We start from the raw sequence: 25,277 nt of genomic DNA, 5'->3' as shown, positions 1-25,277 counted from the left end.
TATTTTACACTACTGCGATTCCCAACAGAGCGCCTCCAGTTGTTGCAAAACTACAACTTCCAGCATGTACCGCTGAGTTCCAGCCCAAAAACTTTGCTCTTGCTCTAACCATTGTTATTATTACTATATTATAATATTAATTCCAATAGAGAACAAAAACAGACCTGGTCGCACATCTACATCATGCACAGTGATCCAAGGCTTCTCAGACAAATTTATTAAACTAACAGGTCATTAGTGTGCTTAAAGGGGTACTCCGCCCCTAGACATCTTCGGATAGGGGATAAGATGTCTGATCGCGGGGGTCCCGCTGCAGTACCCCTCTGTAATTACTGCACAGAGCAAACTCGTGACGTCACGAGAGGCGGAGCCGTGATGTCACGATGCTCTGGCCCCTGTATCGCCCGTCATTACGCACAGAGCGAGTTTTCTCTGTGCAGTAATGACAGAGGGGTGCTGCAGCCGAGATCCCGGGGGTGCCCCGCGATCAGACATCTTATCCCCTATCCTTTGGATAGGGGATAAGATGTCTAGGGGCAGAATATCCCTTTAATGATCATGAAGTACAAGCCCACTAGCCACGTCACGGCCACCTGTAAGTAGAGGGTCCCTAACGTCCTTAGCATAAAATGGCGCTGCACTGAGCACCAACCACCACCGCCGAAACACCAGTGCCCACTGGAGGAACGACCCACTGGCAGAGCAGCCCCGATGCCGTCCGATTCAGTCCCTGGGCTGCGCCTTCCCACAGACACGGGGCAGCAGCAGCAAAAAGAAAACCATTTCCTCTGTAGTATTCAGAAGCTAATAAGTACTGGAAGGATTAAGATTTTTTAATAGAAGTAATTTACAAATCTGTTTTACTTTCTGGCACCAGTTGATGTAAAAAAAAAAAGAAAAGTTTTACACTGGAGTACACCTTTAAAGGGACAGTGCAAAGTCCACTCCAAGTCCATGTATACTGTATAAAAAATAAATCAAATAATAAAAACTGATTCTATTAACTTGTTCATTCACCAAGAAAAAAAAGACTCCCACAGACACACACAAAAAAGAAGGGCAATACAATTTTTTTTTACATTACATAAAAACATAGTAAAGATGAACGCCCTCTTTTGAAAATGTTCACAGTTTCAGAATGGACCTTTATTTATAAGATCTTTTTGTATAACACATTCTCTTGGAAAAGTCCAGTGATCAGGCCGTGAGAGACGATGTATAAAGCAGTGACTGATCGGCCCAGGAATCATCAGTGATAGGGTATTCCACATGTAGGATTTATAATCAAGGCCAACCAGAAAACAGATGACGGCTCAGAGGACAAAGACCATCTTGCCGGTGGCGCCGCTGTTCTGGATGATGTCTTCATGGGCCTGAGATGCCTTCTCTAATGAATACTCAGGCCCGATCAATGGTTTTAGCCATCCGCTCTCCATTCCCCCAAAGAGAGCCGCTCCGGCCTCCCTCCAATCCTCCTAAAACCAAACAGATCTTTAGATGTGGCACTGAAAATATAAGCAAAATGCTCAAATAACACTTCCACAATATTATAATAGGACTGAAGTTATTCCAGTAATCTGTTGGTGTTAATGTAGCGCAGTGCTGCTCAGAAACACTCAGGTTCCCTGCAGTTCCCCTTCCCAGAGAAACAAGGGGGCAGTGCTATCTGTGCTTTGTCAGTATCATTTACAGGAAAAGACAAGGAGGCAGTACTGTCTGTACTTACATTATTTACAGGGAGACAATAAAAAAGTAGTACTATCTGTACCCATATTCTTCACATGGACAGACAGGAAAGCAGTACTATCTGTACCTATATTATCTACAGGGAGAGACATGAAGGTAGTACAATCTATAACTACATCGACTACAGAGAGAGAGAGAGAGAGAGAGAGAGAGAGGTGGGGGGATCACTTCTATCTGTACCTATATCCTTCACATGGAGAAGCAAGGAGGCAGTACTATCTGTACCTGTATCATTTACAGGGAGAGACAAGAAGGCAGCACTATCTGTAGCTGTATCAATTACAGGGAGGCAAAGAGGCAGCACTATCTGTTCTGGTGTCATTCACAGGGAGAAACAGAGAGTCAGTACTATCTGCACCTGTATTTTTTTACAAGGAAAGACAAAGAGGCAGAACTAGCTGTACCTGTATTATGAACAGGAACAAAGACAGTACTACCTGTACCTATTTAATTTACAGGGATACAGAGAAGCTGCACTATATCATTTACAGACAGAGACAGAAACATAGTACTGTCTGTAACTACATAATTTACAGAAAGGTGGTGGCTGTACTATCTGTACATAGATCATTTACAGGGAGGGAAAGGGAAGCAGTACTATCTGTACCTATATCATTTATTGGGAGAGAAGGGGAAGAAGTACTATCTATACCTATACTATTTATAGGAAGAGAATGGGAGGCTGTGCTATCTGTACTATATTATTTATGGGGAGAGAAGGGGAATCAGTACTGTCTGTACCTATATCATTTATTGGGAGAGAAGGGGAAGCAGTACTGTCTGTACTATATCATTTATCGGAAGGGAAAGAAGTACTATCTGTACTATACTATTTTTAGGGAGAGAATGGGAAGCAGTACTGTCTGTACTATATTATTTATAGGGAGAGAATGGGAAGCAGTACTGTCTGTACTATATTATTTATAGGGAGAGAAGGGGAAGCAGTACTATCTGTACTATATTATTTATAGGAAGAGAAGGGGAAGCAGTACTATCTGTACTATATTATTTATAGGGAGAGAATGGGAAGCAGTACTGTCTGTACTATATTATTTATAGGGAGAGAAGGGGAAACAGTCCTGTCTGTACTATATTATTTATAGGGAGAGAAGCGGGAACAGTACTGTCTGTACTGTATTATCTATAGGGAGAGAAGGGGAATCAGTACTGTCTGTACTATATTATTTATAGGGAGAGAAGGGGAAGCAGTACTGTTTGTTTTATATTATTTATAGGGAGAGAAGGGGAATCAGTACTGTCTGTACTATATTATTTCAAGGGAGAGAAGGGGAAGCAGTACTGTCTGTACTATATTATTTATAGGGAGAGAAGGGGAAGCAGTACTATCTGTACTTTATTATTTATAGACAGAGAAGGGGAAGCAGTACCATCTGTACTATATTATTTATAGGGAGAGAAGGGGAAGCAGTACTGTTTGTACTATATTATTTATTAGGAGAGAAGGGAAATCAGTACTGTCTGTACTATATTATTTCAAGGGAGAGAAGGGGAAGCAGTACTATTTGTACTATATTATTTATAGAGAGGGAAGGGGAATCAGTACTGTCTGTACTATATTATTTATAGGGAGAGAAGGGGAAGCAGTACTATCTGTACTATATTATTTATCGGGAGAGAAGGGGAAGCAGTACTATCTGTACTATATTATTTATCGGGAGAGAAGGGGAAGCAGTACTATCTGTACTATATTATGTATAGGGAGAGATGGGGGAACAGTACTGTCTGTACTATATTATTTATAGGGAGAGAAGGGGAATCAGTACTGTCTGTACTATATTATTTATAGGGAGAGAAGAGGAATCAGTACTGTCTGTACTATATTATTTATAGGAAGGGGAAGCAGTACTGTCTGTACTATATTATTTATAGGGAGAGAAGGGGAAGCAGTACTATCTGTACTATATTATTTATAGGGAGAGAAGGGGAAGCAGTACTATCTGTACTATATTATTTATAGGGAGAGAAGGGGAAGCAGTACTGTTTGTACTATATTATTTATTAGGAGAGAAGGGAAATCAGTACTGTCTGTACTATATTATTTATAGGGAGAGAAGGGGAATCAGTACTGTCTGTACTATATTATTTCAAGGGAGAGAAGGGGAAGCAGTACTGTTTGTACTATATTATTTATAGAGAGAGAAGGGGAAGCAGTACTGTTTGTACTATATTATTTATAGAGAGAGAAGGGGAAGCAGTACTGTTTGTACTATATTATTTATAGGGAGAGAAGGGGAAGCAGTACTGTTTGTACTATATTATTTATAGGAAGGGGAAGCAGTACTGTCTGTACTATATTATTTATAGGGAGAGAAGGGGAAGCAGTACTATCTGTACTATATTATTTATAGGGAGAGAAGGGGAATCAGTACTATCTGTACTATATTATTTATAGGGAGAGAAGGGAAAGCAGTACTGTCTGTACTATATTATTTATAGGGAGAGAAGGGGAATCAGTACTGTCTGTACTATATTATTTATAGGAAGGGGAAGCAGTACTGTCTGTACTATATTATTTATAGGAAGGGGAAGCAGTACTGTCTGTACTATATTATTTATAGGAAGGGGAAGCAGTACTGTCTGTACTATATTATTTATAGGAAGGGGAAGCAGTACTGTCTGTACTATATTATTTATAGGAAGGGGAAGCAGTACTGTCTGTACTATATTATTTATAGGGAGAGAAGGGGAAGCAGTACTATCTGTACTATATTATTTATAGGGAGAGAAGGGGAAGCAGTACTGTCTGTACTATATTATTTATAGGAAGGGGAAGCAGTACTATCTGTACTATATTATTTATAGGGAGAGAAGGGGAAGCAGTACTGTATGTACTATATTATTTATAGGGAGAGAAGGGGAATCAGTACTGTATGTCCCTGTATCATTTATAGGAAGAGACAAGGAGGCAGTACTATCTGTCCCGTATACACATTTATACATAATACATTCTTATATTGTTTGTTTCCTGTTATTACCTTAGTGGAGCCATGGAGTTGTACCCCGATTATACTGGACTCCTTGGCCATTGTGTCTCTGGGGTTAATTTCAATAGAACCTCGGCAGCCGACAATCTACAATAACGAAAGACATAAAGTGAATATAAAAAAACGTATGTTCCCGATACGCCATACTATAGTGCTTCCCAACCAGTGTGCCTCCAGCTGTTGCAAAACTACAACACCCAGCATGCCCGGACAGCCGAAGGCTGTCCGGGCATGCTGGGAGTTGTAGTTTTGCAACAGCTGGAGGCCCCTGGTTTGGAAACACTGCTATATTGAATGAAGTTGTGACGAGTAGGGGAGGCAGCACAGTACCAGGGCACCTGATAACCAGTAAGGGCACTTACAATCACTCGGCCACCAGATGATAGGAGCTTCAGGTCATTGCTGAGGTTCACATTGGACAACATCTCCAGGATGACATTAACCCCTTCTGCTCCTGCAGCCTCCTAAATATTAAAAAGGACAAAGTGTTATCTTTCCATTATAAATCACAGTATCCTGTTCCACAATGTAAAGTAAACAGCTACAGCACAGGTTAAAGGGGTACTCCGGTGAAAAACTTTTTTTTTTTTTAAATCAACTGGTGCCAGAAAGATTTGTAAATTACTTCTATTAAAAAAATCTTAATCCTTCCTGTACTTATTAGCTGCTGAATACTACAGTGGAAATTATTTTCCATTTGAAACACAGAGCTCTCTGCTGACATCATGACCACAGTGCTCTCTGCTGACATCTCTGTCCATTTTAGGAACTGTCGAGAATAAAAAGAAATCCCCATAGCAAACATATGCTGTTCTGGACAGTTCATAAAATGGACAGAAATGTCAGCAGAGAGCACTGTGCTCGTGATGTCAGCAGAGAGCTCTGTGTTTCAAAAAGAAAAGAATTTGCTCTGTAGTATTCAGCAGCTAATAAGTACAGGAAGGATTAAGATTTTTTAATAGAAGTAATTTACAAATCTGTTTAACTTTCTGGCACCAGTTGATTTAAATAAAAAAAAAAGTACCCCTTTAATGCTGTATAGATATATATATATATATATATTGTATGTATGTGTGTGTGTAGGGTAAGGGAGATGCATACCTGGATCTTCTCCATATAATCCTTCTCCTTGTGGTTGAACGCTTTGTGGGCTCCATTCTGTAAAACCAGGTTTAACCCTTCTTGGCTGCCGGCAGTGCCGAACACCTTGAACCCATAGGCCCTGGCAATCTGGCAAGCTGCTATCCCCACCTAAAAGGGATAAAACGAAAGGTACGGCAAGCGAAGTACCGGTATGTGCCCAACATCTACAAACGTCCGGGAAGTAAATAAATCATCATACAGTATCTTAATGTTGCCCATAGGGGGGCTATAACACTGCACACACCGATCTTTTACATTGATCATTGTTATCCCATAGGATAACATTGATCAATGATTCTGCCGCTTGACTGCTCATGCCTGGATCTCAGGATCTGAGCAGTCATTCGGCGATTGGACACGCAGGAGGCAGGTAGGGATCCTCCTGGTGTCCTGCAAGCTGTTCGGGACACCACGATTTCACCGCGGTGGTCCCAAACAGAGTTTGACTGACTGAGCTGCCGGGATGCTTTCCGTTTCACTTCAGACGCGGTGATCAACTTTGAACGCCGCGTCTAAAGGCTTGGTAGTGCGCGGCACCGCGATCAGTGCTGTTGTTAGAGGCCGGGCCCAACCCGCTATGACGTGGGGCCATGGCCTGACCCCGCGTTATAGAAAGGGAGCGGACTCAGGGCGTAGAGGTATGCCATGTGTTCTTAATGGGTTAACCTATCTCTACTACCCTAGTCCATCAGAGAAGCTGGTTTATGCCTCTAACGTACTCCAGACTACCGGGAAAGCTGGTTTATACACCTCCGTTAGTCCAGACCGCCAGGGAAACTGGTTTACACATCTCTATTACTTCCGACCACAATGAAAACTAATGTATACATCTTCACCACTACCCCAGATAACCAGTGAAGCAGATATACACTTTCACTACTCTAGACCACCAGGGAAACTAGTATATATCACTACTACTCTATGCCACCAGGGAAACTAGTATATGTATATATATATATATATATATATATATATATATATATATTTATATATCACCACTACTCTAGACCATCAGGGAAACTAGTATACATCACCACTACTCTAGACCACCAGGGAAACTAGTATATATTACCACTACTCTAGACCACCAGGGAAACTAGTATATATCACCACTACTCTAGACCACCAGGGAAACTAGTATATATATATATATATATATCGCCACTACTCTAGGCCACCAGGGAAAGTTGTATATACATCTCCTCTACTCTAGACAACCAGGGAAACTTCCATATACATCTCCACTACTCTAGACCACCAGGTAAACTTGTATATACATTTCCACTACTCTAAACAACCAAGAAAACTGGTATATACATCTCCTCTACTGTAGACCTCCACTACTATTGACCACCAAGGAAACTGGTATATACACCTCCCTTTACTCTAGGCAACCAGGAAAACTGGTATATGCCAGTAAAGAGAAAAAAAATGAAAATCAGACCATAATGAAAACTAATGTATACATCTTCACCACTACCCCAGATCACCAGGGAAGCTGATATATACACTACCACTACTCTAGACCACCAGGGAAACTGGTATATACCTCTCCACTACCATAGACATACAGCAACTAGATTACTCTAGACCACCAGGGAAACTAATATAAATCTAAAGTATAAATCTCCTCTACCAAAGACCACAAGGTGAACTGGTATGAACAGCTCCACTACTATTGGCCACCAAAAAAACTGGTGTATTCTGCCTTTACTACTCTAGACCACCAGGACTACTAGTTTGTACACCTCATCTGCATCAGAGTAAGTCGGCAATAACCCTTTGCTACCCATGACGACCAGTGAACAATGCAATGATTCTAAAATCACTTTCACTCACAATCTTCTGCTTTGTAAAAATGTTATGTGTCCTATAGTTCATAAAATACGCAGGATATGCTGCCATGCACCCTCCTACCATATACTGCTACCGAATCGGGAAACCCCAACCCAGCTGCAGGTTGTACGTTTTTGAGAGCAGAGATGATAGATATAAAAGACAATGTCATTTAAGCAGCTTAATAAAAAGGTCAAAAGACTTACTCCTCCGCTGGCACCATGTACGAGGACCAGCTCCCCAGATTTACCGTGCCCTCTGTTTAACGAAAAGAAAAAAGTGCCGTAAAATGTTCTGCAGACTGACTCTTGTACAACTACAACTCTCAGAAGTTGTAGTTTTGCAACAGCTGGAGGCACCCAGGTATGGAAACACTGCTCATACATCAACAGCTCTTACTTCTGAAACAGTGCCCTGTAGGCGGTGAAGTACGGGACAGATATGGCGGCTCCTTGCTTAAAGTTCAGCTGCTCGGGAAGCTGGTATACGGTATCTTCGGAGGCGACGGCGTATTCGGCATATCCCCCCGTGACTGTAGCTCTGGTGAACACGCGGTCTCCTTTCTGTACAACATATAAAAAAAATAAGAATACACCGTAAATGGAACACACAGGCTTTTGGGGGTGGGGGGGGGGGTACGTTCGTATTGTTGACTGTACTTGATATACAGCTGAGCTTTGTATATGTATTTATATAAGTAAATGGTATTCACCTGCAGTACCAGATATAGCCACTACTGTATGCATGGCGCTGTGGTTGTGTAAAACAATGATGAAATGCAGTAGTATTAGGGTGGGTTCACACCACGTTTTTCAAGTACGTTTTCATTATTGGAAACGTATGGAACTGTATTGAAAACCGTATACATAGACAAATAATTGAAAACCGTATGCACCCGGATGAATCCGGTTGCGTACGGTTTGCTTGCAATACGGTTTTCTCCCATACTCAAAACCGTAGTTGACCACGGTTTTGTCTCTGGTTTAAAAACCGTACTGCAAACGCATACATTTTTTTTTTAACATGGACGTCAATGGGAAACGCACATGTATACAGTTCCATACGGGAAACCGTATACGGTTTTTACTTTGCATCCTAAAGTCCCCACCCAACACCCCTCCCATTAAAAATTGATAACATTTTCAAAAACGTTTGTTTTTCTTTTAAATAAAAACGGTCGGAACTGTATGCACTTTTAAAAACAGTATACAGTTTAAAAACGCATATGGTTTACTTTTTCCTATACTGTTCCATCAGTTTTTTTGCCATACGGTTTTCTTTAGAAAAACTGATTGAAAACAGTATGACAAAAACGTGATGTGAAATCAGCCTTAGGAAGTACTGATTGTGGGGGTCTCCTTAGAGGCTATCAATGATTATATCCAGGAGGACCCCTTTAAAGGACAGCCATAGGATAGTTAAGGGGTGTCTGAGTGGTAGGGTTCCAACCGAAGAGACCGAAACTTATAGCCTCAGGGCCCCAATGCAAAATCTGCAACAGGGCCCCATGTGACAATATTAATACTGGTTTCTTATGGGGCAGATGTACTTTTGGGGCCCCCTTAGGCCCCAGTGCGACTGGTACCTCTGCACCTCTATATCTACGCCCCTGCCATCAATATTCATGAGAACAGGGATCCCCCATGTAAATTGTGGTCCGTTTGGACATGTCCGTTGCCACTCCATTCATCTCTATGGGTTTTGATCAGTGGAGGTCCTAGTAGACAGACCCCAACCGAAGAAACATCCTTCACATATGTTGTGGATAACACATAATGAATGTCCTTTATAGGAAAACTTCTTCAAATGGGTTATCCAGGATAACAGAGCAAATTTCTTCCAAAAAAATAATAATACAACGCCACCCTGGTCCTCTGGCTGTGTGTGGTATTACAACTTGGCTCCATTCACTTCAATGGAAATGAGCTGCAATACCACACACAGCCTAAGGACAGGGGTCACGCTGGTTTTAAAGAAAGCAGTAATGTTTTTCTGATCCTGGACAACCTCTTTGAGGCCATGTTTACACTGAATTTTTGATCGGAATCCGGCGGGAAAATTCTGCATGGAAATTCTGTTGCAGCAGACCCCCATTGCTTTTAATGGGATTCTGCATCATCGGGAAAAAAAATTCCCCCGGAAATGACAGATTCCGGCCTCTTCAGAAAAAATCAGCATGTCAGTTCTTTTGTTGGAATCTACCCGGAAATGCATTGTCGTCTATGGAGATGGCGAGTTCCGAGAGATCCTAGCGCCGGCATGTCCTGGCGGCATATGTACTATGATGATGCAGTGTCATAAAAAGGTGCATAGAAAGTATTAGGACAATGTGGTGATTATGCAGATTTTACTGTAAATTTCAGAAAAATGCATGGAAAAAAAAAACTTGCAACATTACCGCGACACAATCAAGTGTGAACATAACGTAAAGGATAAAACACAGTGCCACCTAGTGGCCAATTAATTGTGTAAATTAGCAAATAAAAATATTAGGGAAACAAATCAGTTACCTTAAATGTGGTAACATTTCTGCCAATTTCTTCCACCACCCCTGAGACATCGCTGCCGGGGGTGTAGGGTAAGTTTGGTTTGCGGGCGTAGACGCCGGCTCTGATGTAAGTGTCCACAGGGTTAATTCCGCAGGCGTGCACTCGGATCAAAACCTTTTACATGCAAAACAAAGAGAAAAAAGGGAACGGTTGGCGATATATTCATGGTCTCCAAATTGTGAACCTCCAGCTGTTGCAAAACTACAACTCCCAGCATGCCCGGACAGCCAACGGCTGTCCGGGCATGCTGGGAGTTGTAGTTTTGCAAAAGCTGGAGGTCCATAGTTTGGAGACCACAAGTCTATACACTGCAGTTTTCGTGGGGACCCCCCTTTTACTACAGTAAAGCTTGAATTTTGATATCACGAATGGCATTTCACTTTAACCTGTTTAGGACCCATGACGTATGCATACGTCTTCACACCCTGGGCCTTAAGGACCCATGACGTATGCATACGTCATGGCGTTTTCCGGTCTCTGCCGCTCGCCGGGCAGAGATCGGAACTGGATGCCTGCTGAAATCCTTCAGCAGGCATCCAGGGCAAACGCCGAGGGGGGACATGTAGGCCTCCCATGTCGGCGATCGCCGCAAATCGCAAGGGAAATCGCCCTTGCGATCTGCGGCGATACCGGGCTGATCGGGTCTCTGGGACCCGACCGCCCGGTAATTTCGCATGATCCCGGCTGTCACAGACAGCCAGGACCATGCTGGAGTATCGGAGCGAGGTGGCAAGCCGGCCACCTCCTCCGATCCCCTGCGATCTGTCGGTTAGTTAACCGACCAATCGCAGGAGGGGGGGCGGTTACTTCCTCCCACCCTGCCTGGCCCCTGAAAGTCCGGAGAGGACGGGAGGAAGACCGGAGGACGCGGCGGGGGACGGGGGAGTGCTGGGGACCGGCCCCGGTACTTACCTCGTCCCTGAAGACCCGGATCCAGACGATGAAGACGGCGGCAGCGGCGACAGGTGAGAATCTTCTGCCGCGGTCGGGCCCTTTACAGCAATGCACGTCGCCGTAAAGCGACATGCATTGCTGTAATAGGACCCTGTAAACTACAACTCCCAGCATGCCCAGACAGCCCTTGGCGTCTGGGCATGCTGGGAGTTGCAGTTTTGCAACATCTGGTGGTCCACAGTTTGGAGACCACTGTGCCCTTCCAGATGTTGCAAAGCTACACATCCTCAGCATGCCCTTACTGTCCAGGCATGCTGGGAGTTGTAGTGCTGTAACATCTGGCCCTTCAGATGTTGCAGAACTACAACTCCCAGCATGCCTGGACAGTTTTGGCATACTGGGAGTTGTAGTTTTGCAACATCTGGAAGGGCACAGATTGGGAACCACTGTATCAGTGGTCTGCAAACTGTAGTCCTCCAGATGTTGCAAAACTACAACTCCAAGCATGCTGGGAGTTGTAGTTCGGCAACATCTGGCTCTAAAGATGTTGCCGAACTACTACTCCCAGCATGCCTGAGAATGTTTGGGAGTTGTGGTTTTGCAACAGCTGGAGGCACACTGGTTGGGAAACATTGTTTCCTAACTCAGTGTTTCCCAACCCGTGTGCCTCCAGCTGTTGCAAAACCACAACTCCCAAACATTCTCAGGCATGCTGGGAGTAGTAGTTTTGCAACAGCTGGAGGCCCCCCCCCCTGTGAATGTACAGGGTACATTCACATGGGCAGGCGGCTTACAGTGAGTATCAGGCTGCAAGTTTGCGATGCAGCAAATTTTGCGCGGCAGCTCAAACTCGCTGTAATCCCCCGCCCGTGTGACTGTACCCTAAAAACACTACACTACACTACCACAAAATAAAATAAAAAGTAAAAAACACTACATATACACATACCCCTACACAGCCCCCCTCCCCTCCCCATTAAAAATGAAAAACGCCTGGTACGCCACGGTTTCCAAAATGGAGCCTCCAGCTGTTGCAAAACAACAACTCCCAGTATTGCCAGACAGCCGTTGACTGTCCAGGCATGCTGGGAGTTTTGCAACAGCTGGAGGCACCCTGTTTGGGAATCGCTGGCGTAGAATACCCCTATGTCCACCCCTATGCAAATCCCTAATTCAGGCCTCAAATGCGCATGGCGCTCTCACTTTGGAGCCCTGTGGTATTTCAAGGCAACAGAGTAGGGCCACATATGGGGTATCGCCGTACTCGGGAGAAATTGACTAACAAATCTTGGGGGTCTTTTTCTCCTTTCACCCCTTATGAAAAGGTGAAGTTGGGGTCTACACCAGCATGTTAGTGTAAAAAAATAAACTTTTTACACTAACATGCTGGTGTTGCCCTATACTTTTCATTTTGACAAGAGGTAAAGGGGAAAAAAGCGCCACAAAATTTGTAACACAATTTCTCCCGAGTACGGAGATACCCCATATGTGGGCGCAAAGTGCTCTGGGGGCGCACAACAAGGCCCAGAAGGGAGAGTGCGCCATGTACATTTGAGGTGATTTGCACAGGGGTGGCTGATTGTTACAGCGGTTTTGACAAACCCAAAAAAAACAAAACCCCACATGTGACCCCATTTCGGAAACTACACCCCTCACGGAATGTAATGAGGGTGCAGTGAGAATTTACACCCCACTGGTGTCTGACAGATCTTTGGAAGAGTGGGCTGTGCAAATTAAAAATGTTGTACAGCCCACTGTTCCAAAGATATGACAGACACCAGTGGGGGGTAAATGCTCATTTTATGCCTTGTTACGTTCCTCAAGGGGTCTAGTTTCCAAAATGGTATGCCATGTGGGGGTTATTTTGCTGTCCTGGCACCATATGGGCTTCCTAAATGGGACATGCCCCCCGAGCAAAATTTGCTCTCAAAAAGCCAAATATGACTCCTTCTCTTCTGAGCATTGTAGTTCGCCCGTAGTGCACTTCAGGTCAACTTATGGGGTACCTCCATAATCAGAAGAGATGTGGTTACAAATTTTGGGGGGTATTTTCTGCTATTAACCCTTGCAAAAATGTGAAATTTGGGGGGAAACACACATTTTAGTGATTTTTTTTAATTTTTTTTTTACGTATGCAAAAGTCGTGAAACCCCTGTGGGGTATTAAGGCTCACTTTATTTCTTGTTACGTTCCACAAGGGGTCTAGTTTCCAAAATGGTATGCCATGTGTTTTTTTTTTGCTGTCCTGGCACCATAGGGGCTTCCTAAATGCGACATGCCCCCGAGCAAAATTTGCTCTCAAAAAGCCAAATATGACTCCTTCTCTTCTGAGCATTGTAGTTCACCCATAGTACACCTCAGGTCAACTTATGGGGTACCTTCATACTCAGAAGAGATGGGGTTACAATGTTTGGGGGGTATTTTCTGCTATTAACCCTTGCAAAAATGTGAAATTTGGGGGGAAACACACATTTTAGTGAAATTTTATTTTTATTTTTTTACATATGCAAAAGTCGTGAAACCCCTGTGGGGTATTAAGGCTCACTTTATTCCTTGTTACGTACCTCAAGGGGTCTAGTTTCCAAAATGGTATGCCATGTGGGGGATTTTTGCTGTTCTGGCACCATAGGGGCTTCCTAAATGCAACATGCCTCCCAAAAACCATTTCAAAAAAACGTACTCTCCAAAATCCCCTTGTCGCTCCTTCGCTTCTGAGCCCTCTACTGCGTCCACCGAACACTTTACATAGACATATGAGGTATGTGCTTACTCGAGAGAAATTGGGCTACAAATATAAGTATACATTTTCTCCTTTTTCCCCTTGTAAAAATTCAAAAATTGGGTCTACAAGAACATGCGAGTGTAAAAAATGGAGATTGTGAATTTTCTCCTTCACTTTGCTGCTATTCGTGTGAAACACTTAAAGGGTTAAAACGCGGACTGAATGTCATTTTGAATACTCTGGGTGGTGCAGTTTTTATAATGGGGTCATTTGTGGGGTATTTCTAATATGAAGACCCTTCAAATCCACTTCAAACCTGAACTGGTCCATGAAAAATTGTGAGTTTGGAAATTTTGTGAAAAATTGGAAAATTGCTGCTGAACTTTGAAGCCCTCTGGTGACTTCCAAAAGTAAAAACACGTAAATTTTATGATGCAAACATAAAATAGACATATTGTATATGTGAATAAAAAAAAAATTATTTGGAATATCCATTTTCCTTACAAGCAGAGAGCTTCAAAGTTAAAAAAATGCAAAATTTTCAAATTTTTCATAAAATGTTGGGATTTTTCACCAAGAAAGGATGCAAGATACCACAAAATTTTACCACTATGTTAAAGCAGAATATGTCACGAAAAAACAATCTCGGAATCAGAATGATAACTAAAAGCATTCCAGAGTTATTAATGTTTAAAGTGACAGTGGTCAGAATTGCAAAAAATGGCCGGGTCCTGAGGTGTAAAATGGCTGGGTCCTTAAAGGGTTAAAGGGGTACTCCGGTGAAAACCTTTTTTTTTTTTTTTTTTTTAAATCAACTGGTGCCAAAAAGTTAAACAGATTTGTAAATTACTTCTATTAAAAAAATCTTAATCCTTCCAGTACTTATTAGCTGCTGAATACTACAGCGGAAATTCTTTTCTTTTTGAAACACAGAGCTGTCTGCTGACATCACGACCACAGTGCTCTCTGCTGACATCTCTGTCCATTTTAGGAACTGTCCAGAACAGCATATGTTTGCTATGGGGATTTCCTTTTACCCCGGACAGTTCCTAAAATGGACAGAAATGTCAGCAGACAGCTCAGTGTTTCAAATGGAAAAGAATTTCCACTGTAGTATTCAGCAGCTAATAAGTACAGGAAGGATTAAGATTTTTTAATTGAAGTAATTTACAAATCTGTTTAACTTCCTGGCACCAGTTGATTTAAAAAAAAAAAAAAAAAAAAGTTTTTCACCGGAGTACCCCTTTAAGCAACTCTCCACTATGATGTATACTGGAGCTTCACTTCATGTCATTCATCTGTACCTGGTTCTCCCCTGGTGACGGCACGGGGACATCTGTAAGGAACTTTAGAACCTCAGGTTTCCCAAACTCAGAGACCCGGATCGCTCTCATGAACCTTCCCACAGAAGCCATAGTAATCTATCTGAAACACATAATAATAATTAATATTAATGATAATAATACATATACATATATATATATATATATATATATATAATTCTGCAGTATGCACAGAGCAGCAGAATCCCATTGAAAACAATGGGACTCATTTGCCTACAAACAAAAACTGGCAAGTTAAATTGAAATTGGTCAGCTCCAAAATATGCTAGGAGCTCAAGTGTCAAGAAGGCGGTGCCAAGCTGCAGTATGTGTGCCTGCTCCCTCCCCCACCCTTCCCTGCCTTCACTTATAGATGTGCAGGGGTCAGGGCACATCCTGTCCAAGTCCTGTTGGGCTGTATTCACATGGCAGAATTTCCACATGCAGAAGTCCAATTTAAAGCCAAATAGACTCCAATGGGAACGCGGACACGGAATTGGTGCAGATGTGCGGAAATTCTGCCGTGTGAATATAGCCTTAGTCAATCAGTCAAGGCAGAAAGGGATGGGGAGGGAGGAGGCACGCATGCTGCAGCTTGGCACCGCCTTGACACTTGAGCTCTGAGTATAGCATACAGCTGGCAGATTCCCTTCAAAGCCCTTAAAGCAAGAAGTTATGATCCATGGGGGCCCGGCTCCTGAGCTATCCCCCCACTGTATAGAACAAAGGGAATGAGAGCACACGGGCACCATGACAGTCTCTATGTATCCATATTAAACTCTCATGGCATCCGCACTCTCTGCGTTTGGGCCCAGACCCAGACACACTTTTTTTTCACTGGGGTCCTTTAGTGTCAACCCCCCCCCCCCCCCCCAGTACAGACACAACAGACACGGATTAGACGCTGTAAACCCCCCGGATCCCCCTATTATGTTTCGGAGAATAGACGGCGTATAAAATCCTCCGCACACTATTCACAGCCCAAAGGAACCTGCTGACTGCACAATGTGGAGGACAAATGATTTCATAGGGTGGAGAGAAAATAACAATGTATAAAATTCTGCTACTTTTTTTTTGAATACTTTGTGTTTTTTTGTTTTCGCTTTTTTTCCCAGTTTAAACATCTGTTTGCTGTCAGTAAAGGGAGACCTGGTCCTGTTCACAGAGCTGCAGTTTGTCACATTATATCAGTCCTGCTAAGGCCGGGTTCACACCTCCACGGTTTTATCTCCGGTTTAAAAACCGTACTGCAACCGCATACATTTTTTTTAAACATGGACGTCAATGGGAAACGCACATGTATACGGTTCCATACGGGAAAATGTATACGGTTTTTACTTTGCACCCTAAAGTCCCCACCCAACACCCCTCCCATTAAAAATGGACAAAATTTCAAAAAAACTTATGTTTTTTTTTTTTTTATATAAACGTACAGAACCTTGTGCACTTTAAAAACTGTATACGGTTTACTTTTTCCTACACGGTTCCATCCATTTTTTTTTTGCCATACGGTTTTCTTTAGAAAACTGATTTAAAACAGTATGACAAAAACGTAGTGTGATCCCAGCATAATCCAGTGTTTCCCAACCAGGGCGCCTCCAGCTGTTGCAAAACTACAACTCCCGGCATGCCCGGACAGCCGTAGTTTTACACTAATTGAAAAACACTGGTTTATAACGGCTGTTTCATGTCTAGCCTGATACTTGAGACACGAAACGACCGTCGCCTTAATGGCTCTTATCTTTCCTGTGGTTGTCTGGACATGCTGGGAGTTGTAGCTTTTGCAACAGCTGGAGGCACCCTGGTTAGGAAAAGACTAATACCGGATAACCCATTTAAAGTGCTTGTCAGACCAATATAACACATATCTGTTTTCCGTAGAAAAAAAAAATTCAGTGTTTCCTGACCAGGGTGCCTGCAGCTGTTGCAAAACTACAACTCCCAGCATGCCCGGACAGCCGTAGTTTTACACCAATTGGAAAATACTGGTTTATAACCTTACAAAAGCCACAGCTGTTATAACCTTACAAAAGGCCACAGCTGTTTCGCGTCTAGCCTGATACTTGAGACACGAAACGACCGTCGCCTTAATGGCTCTTACCTTGCCTGTGGTTGTCTGGGCATGCTGGGAGTTGTAGTTTTTGCAACAGCTTGAGGCACCCTGGTTAGGAAAACACTAATACTGGATAACCCATGTAAAGGGCTTGTCAGACCAATATAACACTTATCTGTTTTCCGCAGAATAAGAAGGGTAAAACTACAACTCCCAGGATGTCCGGGCAAGCTGGGAGTTGTAGTTTTGCCACAGCTGGAGGCACACTGGTTGGGAAACACCGGGGTCAGTGAACAATGTGAGGTCAGAGCTGACACTGTTCCAATAAAGGGCTCTACTGTACGTAACATAACCAAGTCAGCTCTGCTACATCTCAGCGCACACACATCCAGAGTGAGTGAAAGGGAATCATTTAGTAACACGTTAGCGTGCAGCGTTCTGTACACACGACCTTTGCTTCGTTCCGGCACCGAATGGCTGCAACGCTGACTCTTTGTTTCGCCTGCAACAAAATCCCTACCTAAATCAGTATTTCCCAAAAAACATGACTTTGGCTGTTGCAAAACTACAACTCCCAGCATGCCCGGACAGCCGTTGGCTGTCCGGGCATGCTGGGAGTTGTAGTTTTGCAACAGCTGGAGGCACCCTGGTTGGCAAACACTCACCTAAGGCATGCTGAGACTTGTAGCTCTTACTCTCTATAATCCATTATAGCTGCCACAAGGCTTGTAACTCTATAGATATAGTGAAACCTCTCCAAAAGACCACCTCTTTGAGAAGACCACCCTTCACCATAAAACATATGCATGTAATTCCATAGAGACTTGCAGTTTTATGACTGAATGTGTAGAACTACAAGTCTCAGCAATCAATCCTAACTTAGGGTGCGTTCACACTGCGGAATCTCCGCTCGCTGAATCTCCGCCGCGGGGCACTGAGCCGTCACCATTGACGGCTATGCAGTGCTCGCGGAATCCGCGCAAAGAATGAACATGTTCTTTCTTTGCGCGGAACAGTTTCAGCGGCAGAATTGTCCGCCTCTGAAATTACGCAGAGTGAACGGGGCTTGCGGAGACCCGTTAACACTAATGTTAAGTTAACACCGCGGAATTCTGCTCGGTTAATTCCGCCAGTGGAATTCCGGTGGAATTCCGTCGTGTGAACGCACCCTAAGGCTGCGTTCACAAGGCCGTCTAGACCCGCCCCGTTCTTCTCCCGTCAAAAATTAAAACGGACGCAAACGGATGTTATGCGTTTGGATCTGTTTGTATCCGTTATCGTTCAGTTAATAAACCAAAAAAAAAAAAAAATTTTTGTTCTGAGCATGCTCAGAAGTAAAAATCGGATAAAAAAAAAAACGGATCTGATTGAAAAAACGGATGCAAACGGATGACATTAAAGGCTCATCCGTTTCCCATAGACTTCAATGTTAAATTTACTGTATCCGTTTTTTGTTCCTTTTTTTTTTTTTGGACGGGTGAAAAAATACTGCATGCACCGTCTTTTCTCCCGCAAAAAAAATTACGGAAACAAGCGCAGACGGGAGCAAACGGTTGTGAAAGGATTGTAAAAAAAAAATCCCATTGACATCAATGGGATTATTTTACAACCGTTTGTAATCCGTTTACGAGCAGCAACGACGGAACCTAAACCGGGGGGGAAAAACGGACCGTGTGATCGCACCCTTACACGAGTAGAAGCTCTGGCAGCCCTGCAACCCGCTGCGTTTCTCACCTCGGCGCCAGCAGTATGTCCAGGGGTCAAGTCCTGAGAGAAAAAGTGAGGGAACTCACCCAAGATTTCCACTCAAGGGCTGGTCCTGCAGGACTCCTGCTAATGGGAATGGTGATCCTGATGTGGAAAAAGTGCAGGAACTCAGTTCCCACACGTTCCTGCAGGACTTGAGCCCTGAGTATGTCCCAGGAGTAGTCAGTCTTTCTCCTAGTCGTGCTCTGTCGAGGGGGTGTGATCACATGGTCATGAGGTCACATGACTCTACCTGAAAGTGAAGGGGGAGGGACATAAAAGCTCCTGACATTATTTCTGAGAGTCCAGGGGGGGGACATAGGTCGTGTGTACAGTAACTTATTACTAAATTCCTCTTCACTGTGCACGGAGATGTAGCAGAGCTGAGTTGATCATGTTCCGTACAGTAGGACACTCTATTAGAACAATGTCAGCTGTGATGTTGTTTACGGAGACCAGGGGGCCTCCAGCTGTGGCAAAACTACAACTCCCAGCATGCCCGGACAGCCTTGAGAGACTTGCACTGGGGGGGGGGGGGTATGACGTCATGAGCTCTCGGCGCCGGCTCCAGCGTTCAGAACGGTTTGTTCCAGACGCTGAGCAGCGGAGTACCCCTTTAATGGCCCCATGACATGCATACATGTCATGGGTTGTTAAGGGACAAACAGACTGAAACAGACTGGACAAGACAGGTACACCAGAAAGTTCATAGCGGCAAACAATATGACCATCCCTGAAAACAAAACAAAAAATAAATAAATGGCAGATCAAAAAAAAAAAAAACACAACAAAAACAGGCATGGACCCATTATTCAGGCAAAAACTTCCAAAACTACAAATCCCAGCATGCCCTGAAAGTCGCAGGCGGACCCATTTTGGTTTACCATCTTGTTAGATAATACATAGATGTTAAAACAATACAGTGTAGACCAGTGTTTCCCAACCAGTGTGCCTCCAGCTGTTGCAAACCTACAACTCCCAGCAGGCCCGGACAGCCTACGGTCGGGAAACCGCATACGGCCGAAAACGAAGCCGACCGGAGGCTGCGGTTCACTCCGGTCGGCTCATAGACTTGCATTAAATACGGTTCCCGAATACGGCTGAGTGCGGGCGCCGCTATTAAGCCCCGCCCCCCTCCTCCAAACCGTATACGGGAACCGTATTTAAGAAAACGTGGTGTGAACCCAGCCTTAGCCAGTCTACCCCTAGTCGCCTCTATTCTAGTGTATAGATCTCTAATTTATGCATAGGTTAATGTAAATAGGATAGTATATGTAAATAAATGGTTAATTACTTGTTTCCATGGCGACGCAAGGCCTTCGGGTCATGTGGTGCATTCCAAGCCTCACTTTGTATGCGTTCCAGACCTCACTTTGGTATTTCTAGCCTCGTTTTGGTTTTATTATGTGTATAGGACCTGTATAGGAAGTAGGATGATCAACCAAAAGCCTGTGTGACGGTGAGTGACAGCTGACCTTGGACCTATCAGATTAGGTTCTGCCCCCCTGCCCATATAGGGGAGCGGCGGCCATGTTTTCGCTCTCTTACCTCGTGGACTGTCAACTGAGCAAGACCTGTATCGCAGCTGTCGCAGAAAGTTAGGCCCGAGCCTTGCGGCAACGGCCGGATCAATACAAACCTAGAGTGTAGCTATTCCCAAGCACTCTGCAGCATCACCGGACCTAATAACTCCCCTAAATCCGGACGGATCTGCAAAATCTCTCCCTAAATTCAAAGACTGTTTACTAATTCAAGATCCGCAACAACTGTCAGTCACTAAGCAACCAAAGGACTGTCTGTAGGAGACTGTTACTGTGCTGTGGATATTGCAAGTACTTCAGTCAAGTTGTTCAAGTTCAAGCTCTTTGTGGACCTTCAATCATTTCATGCACCTATCGTTCCTGGGAAGGGCGGTGATGGTCCGAAACACTTATTCAGCATAATAGCCCTCAGCCTGGCGTCACAAACTTTTGGGTTAAACATTAACCCCTCATATACCGTTACCATACCACCACTACCATACAGCAGAGGCCACCACTTCTGGTGTGACGGAGCTTCAAAAAGGCCAATTAGCACTCCGCAGGCATTCTGGGTAGGGGAATATGCAAAGCAGCTCATTACACCACCTTCTCAGGTAGTGTTCCCTGGTATCAGCTTAGCTCCAGTTACAGAATATAAAAAGCCGATTCCTGCTCTGTACTGACGAGTGGCAAACACCACGAAACAGCTGTCTGCAGATGGGTAGAAACTTCCTTTTTGGGGAGTAGTCTGGCTTGGCATAAATCCCGATCAGCTTTTTATATTCTGTAACAGGAGCCAAGCTGATACCAGGGAACACTGCCTGAGAAGATAATGTAATGGGCTGCTTTGCATATTCCCATATATTATATATATATACACACACACACATATATATACACACACACACCGTATATTTATTTATTTAATCATCTTTTTCATTTTGTTTAGACTTCACAAGATACAAAGAGTGTTGTGCGGAATAGGATGCTGAAACACCCGCCAATTTCTGGTGTTAGGGCCTATAGACCCAGCACTGCACAATATATAATATATGATGCAATGTACTATCATTTAAAGGGGTACTTCGCCCCTAGACATCTTATTCCCTATCCAAAGTACAGGGGATAAGATGCCTGATTGCGGGGGGGCCCACTGCTTGGACTCCCCGCAATCTCCCTGCAGAATGCCGGCTGGTGACATCATGGCCACGCCCTCTCGTGATGCCACAGCCACGCCCCCTCAATGTTAGTCTATGGGAGGGGGGCATGGCCGTGACGTCAGCGCCGCATCGCTTGTCATCAGGCACAGAGCCAAGTTCGCTCCGTGGACCTGATGACTGCGGTGCAGTAGCAGAGATCGCGGGGGCCCATCAGTCTGCACAACGTTTCTTCAACCTTACATGACGATTAAAAAAAAACATGGACGCTCTCTTGAAGTTTGAACAATTTTAGAAGTGACTTTTAATTCCTGTATTAAGTTCTTATGGGAATGTCCAGTAAGAAAGAACCGATGTATAAAGCACCAGACGTTCCTCCGCACAAGTCTTCACATGTAGGATTTATAATAATCACAGTCAATCAGAGGACAGATGACGGCTCAGAGGACAAAGACCATCTTGCCGGTGGCGCCGCTGTTCTGGATGATGTCTTCATGGGCCTGAGGGGCTTTCTCCAATGGATACTCAGGCCCGATCAATGGTTTTAGCCATCCGCTCTCCATTCCCCCAAAGAGCGCCGCTCCGGCCTCCCTCCACTCCTCCTAAAACCAAACAGATCTTTGTAGGTAAAAACATACTGTATGCGGACATTAGTATAAGAGGGCGGCTAGAAATGTGGCGCTGAAAAATGTCTGCACGGACAGAGTCCCAATGATTTCAATGGGATTCTGCTGCACTGTTCATACAGTAGAATTTCCGCAGCAGATGTTTCTGCTGTGGAAATCCAGATTCCGGTGTCCGCAGAAAGAAAAGAAATGTCCAATCTTTCTGCGGATTCCGCGCTCGGAAATGCATTGCCGTGAACATAGCTTAAAGCGTACCCGTCAGATCCAATAAAAAATTTTTTTTTTAAATATATCACTCAGTTCCTAATCCTGACCATGTACATCTAATTTTTATGTGTCTAGCACCTTTATTTATTTTTTTTATTACACTTAATTTATCTCACTAGTCTGAATTCCTCTCAAAGGGAGGGGGCGTGGCTTCACTGTACAAGTCTCCGCCCCCTCCCTCAGTATGCTGTCTGCTCACATCTCCCCTAGCATTAGCAAAACTACAACTCCCAGCTTGTCCTCACTGACAGTAGCGGGACACAAGCTGACAGTGGGAGGATTTTCCCTGCACTCACAGCTGTCAATCAAGGAAGTGTGTCCATGACATAGGTGATGACTCATGGACACAGCAGGACTAGTATGTGTCCAAGCAGACAGGGGGGGCAGTGGTTTGACTGGCTTTTTCAGTATGAAATAGCGAAAATGTTCTAATGAAAGCAATTCCAAAACCTATTGGTTATACATGCTTTACAACATATCAAAAGTTTTTGTATCTGACAGTGCCCATTTAAGATTTTTTGTCTGTATGTCTAAATCTCCCCCCCCCCCCCCCCCCTTGGAAGAATACAGAACAATCAAAGGAATTACTCCAGTTCTAGTCAATTAACATTTAGGGTTTGGTCACATGTAACTTACTCCCTGCTGCCATAATGCCAAGTTATAATACAGTGTAATTTGCTTCTATGACCTCTGTGCGCCGCCATGTCGCGCTTTCATGCACAGGACCCACACACCCGGAAGTGTTGTAGTGCAAGTCTTTTTATTTTACCGAATTCACACACAGACAAAACAGGTACCCGTACTCACCGCTTAGCGTGAAGTTTCACGCTAATTGCGCTTCTTCCGGCCTTGAAGGCCGGAAGAAGCGCAATTGGCGCGAAACTTCACCAGCAGTCGCTTCGCTTTTGAGCACCCTGCTACAGGTCTGATACCGGATCGTCCGTGAGCCGAAGGAGTCAAGCTACAGAAGCTAAGCGGTGAGTGCAGGTACCTGTTTTTTCAGTGTGTGAATTTGGTAGATGCCTTTGGGCTTTCTGGTTCCCAGCACCCCCGGGACTAGCAGGCACAAGGACCGTGGTCTCCCGCAGTGACAGCTCGCACTGATCAGCATCCTGACAGGCAGTGACCTAGGTCTCCGACCACAATAGCTAGGTAAGCTAGGTCTCCGACCACAATAGCGCCATCTTCAGTTTCTTAGTAGGTTCTGCTTTTATCTGCTTGATTTTTACATTCCCCACTCCTGTTACTTGCCCCAGGTGAGTTTAAAGGAGCATCACCTGCTTAAAACAATCTTATTTTACCACAATTTTGAAAGGGTGCCAATAATTTTGTCCAGCCCATTTTTGGAGTTTGGTGACATTGAGGGACATTTATCAATGTTTGCTTATGTATTCCTTTTTTTAGTAAATTTAGTCAATTTTTAACCCTGTTGCGACTTTTTTGCGCAGTTGCGACTGTCGCAGTTAATAAATACCTGACTACCCGTAGTCCATTTTAAAATTATTACTACGTAGTTAATTTTTGGAAAACTTGCTTTTCTCGCTTTCCAGTCAAAATGTCGCACGAAAAATCGCGTAGTCGCAGTTGCGACAATTTTGCGAAAATTATAGTAAAGAAAACCTGACAAAACCCGTTGATAAATGTCCATAATTATGTCCAATTTGCTTTTTTTTCCTCCCTTTTTTGGTTTAGTTCCAATACACACAAAGGGAATAAACATGTGTATAGCAAAACATGTGTTACTGCAATCCTTTTCTGTGAGAAATACTTAATTTTCTAGAAACATTTCAGGGGGGGCCAACATTTACGGCCATGACTGTATTTGTAGCTACATAATTTACAGTGGGAGGCAGTGGTATATATATATATATATATATATATACTTAGACCAATAATTAGGAGACAGGGAGTCAATACTATCTGTACCTATATCGATTACAGGGAAAGACAGGAAAACAGTACTATCTGTGCCTGCACTGTTTACAGGAGGAGACAAGGAAGCAGTACTACCTGTACCTATATCATTTACAGGGAAAGATAGCACTATCTGTGCCTTCATAACTTACACATTTATTTCAATGGTGAAACACTATATACTTGTACATGATACAGGTACAGACTTTAGGCCAATGTTTCATACATTCTCATATTGACTGATTTCAGTCAGTACCTTAGTAGAGCTGAAGAGTGAAACTCCGATTATACTGGACTCCTTGGCCATTGTGTCTCTGGGGTTAATTTCGATAGAACCTCGGCAGCCGACAATCTACAATAAAGAAACACATAGTTTTTGGAAAGAACCTTGAAAAGCTATGAGGCAACCGTTTATTGTAATTTATAGCTCATGCTCCACAATATAGTGTCTTTAACAGTGCATCCAGTGTGCCTGCAGCTGTTGCAAAACTACAACTCCCAGCATGCTGGAGGCACACTGGTTGGGAAACACTGGTCTATAACCTGACAAAAAACATTTCAGGCCACAGCTGTTTCACGTTTCAAAAGCTAGAGAAAGTGCCAGGTGAGATCCGAAACGGCTGTCACCCGACCGCCTCTTGTCTGTTTACAGCTCCTTTTAATTAAACCAATAAAGAGGATGTTTTAACCCTCCCAAAAACGGGGCGAGTGCCACCTTCACATCAATTTCTCGTATTTTTCCTAGTATATTACTGCCATTTTTTTCCCTGAGATTGA

General features: G+C 43.8%; 2 protein-coding genes across 11 annotated transcripts in view; both read right to left on the bottom strand.

Annotated features, from left to right (window-relative positions):
* Positions 1 to 853: 853 nt before the first annotated feature.
* LOC130283340 (quinone oxidoreductase-like) lies at positions 854 to 20,808 on the bottom strand. 10 transcript variants are annotated; one of them, XM_056532697.1, is made up of 10 exons: positions 20,565 to 20,808; positions 20,311 to 20,433; positions 15,200 to 15,320; positions 10,241 to 10,393; positions 8,130 to 8,293; positions 7,937 to 7,988; positions 5,853 to 6,002; positions 5,114 to 5,215; positions 4,743 to 4,838; positions 854 to 1,475 (listed from the first exon to the last, which is right to left on the bottom strand). In XM_056532697.1, the coding sequence occupies exons 3-10, from the start codon at positions 15,308 to 15,310 to the stop codon at positions 1,314 to 1,316; spliced, it is 990 nt and encodes a 329-aa protein (XP_056388672.1). In that variant the 5' UTR covers positions 15,311 to 15,320; positions 20,311 to 20,433; positions 20,565 to 20,808; the 3' UTR covers positions 854 to 1,313. The 10 variants fall into 10 exon arrangements, with proteins under 10 accessions (XP_056388672.1, XP_056388671.1, XP_056388675.1 ...); XM_056532696.1 differs by lacking the exons at positions 20,311 to 20,433; positions 20,565 to 20,808 and adding exons at positions 19,005 to 19,025; positions 19,191 to 19,229; XM_056532700.1 differs by lacking the exon at positions 20,311 to 20,433 and having other exon boundaries at positions 15,200 to 15,316.
* Positions 20,809 to 21,967: 1,159 nt separating this feature from the next.
* CRYZ (crystallin zeta) overlaps positions 21,968 to 25,277 on the bottom strand; it is a 29,507-nt gene continuing 26,197 nt past the window's right edge. The window contains exons 8-9 of the mRNA XM_056532689.1: positions 24,757 to 24,852; positions 21,968 to 22,295 (exon numbers count right to left, since the gene is read on the bottom strand). Coding sequence (XP_056388664.1) covers positions 22,134 to 22,295; positions 24,757 to 24,852 — 258 coding nt within the window. The 3' untranslated portion in view covers positions 21,968 to 22,133. The remainder of the gene's footprint in view (positions 22,296 to 24,756; positions 24,853 to 25,277) is intronic.

This window comes from Hyla sarda, chromosome 7 (assembly GCF_029499605.1).
Source record: "Hyla sarda isolate aHylSar1 chromosome 7, aHylSar1.hap1, whole genome shotgun sequence".
Classification (NCBI taxonomy): domain Eukaryota; kingdom Metazoa; phylum Chordata; class Amphibia; order Anura; family Hylidae; genus Hyla; species Hyla sarda.
This window is presented reverse-complemented; position numbering and strand designations above follow the sequence as displayed.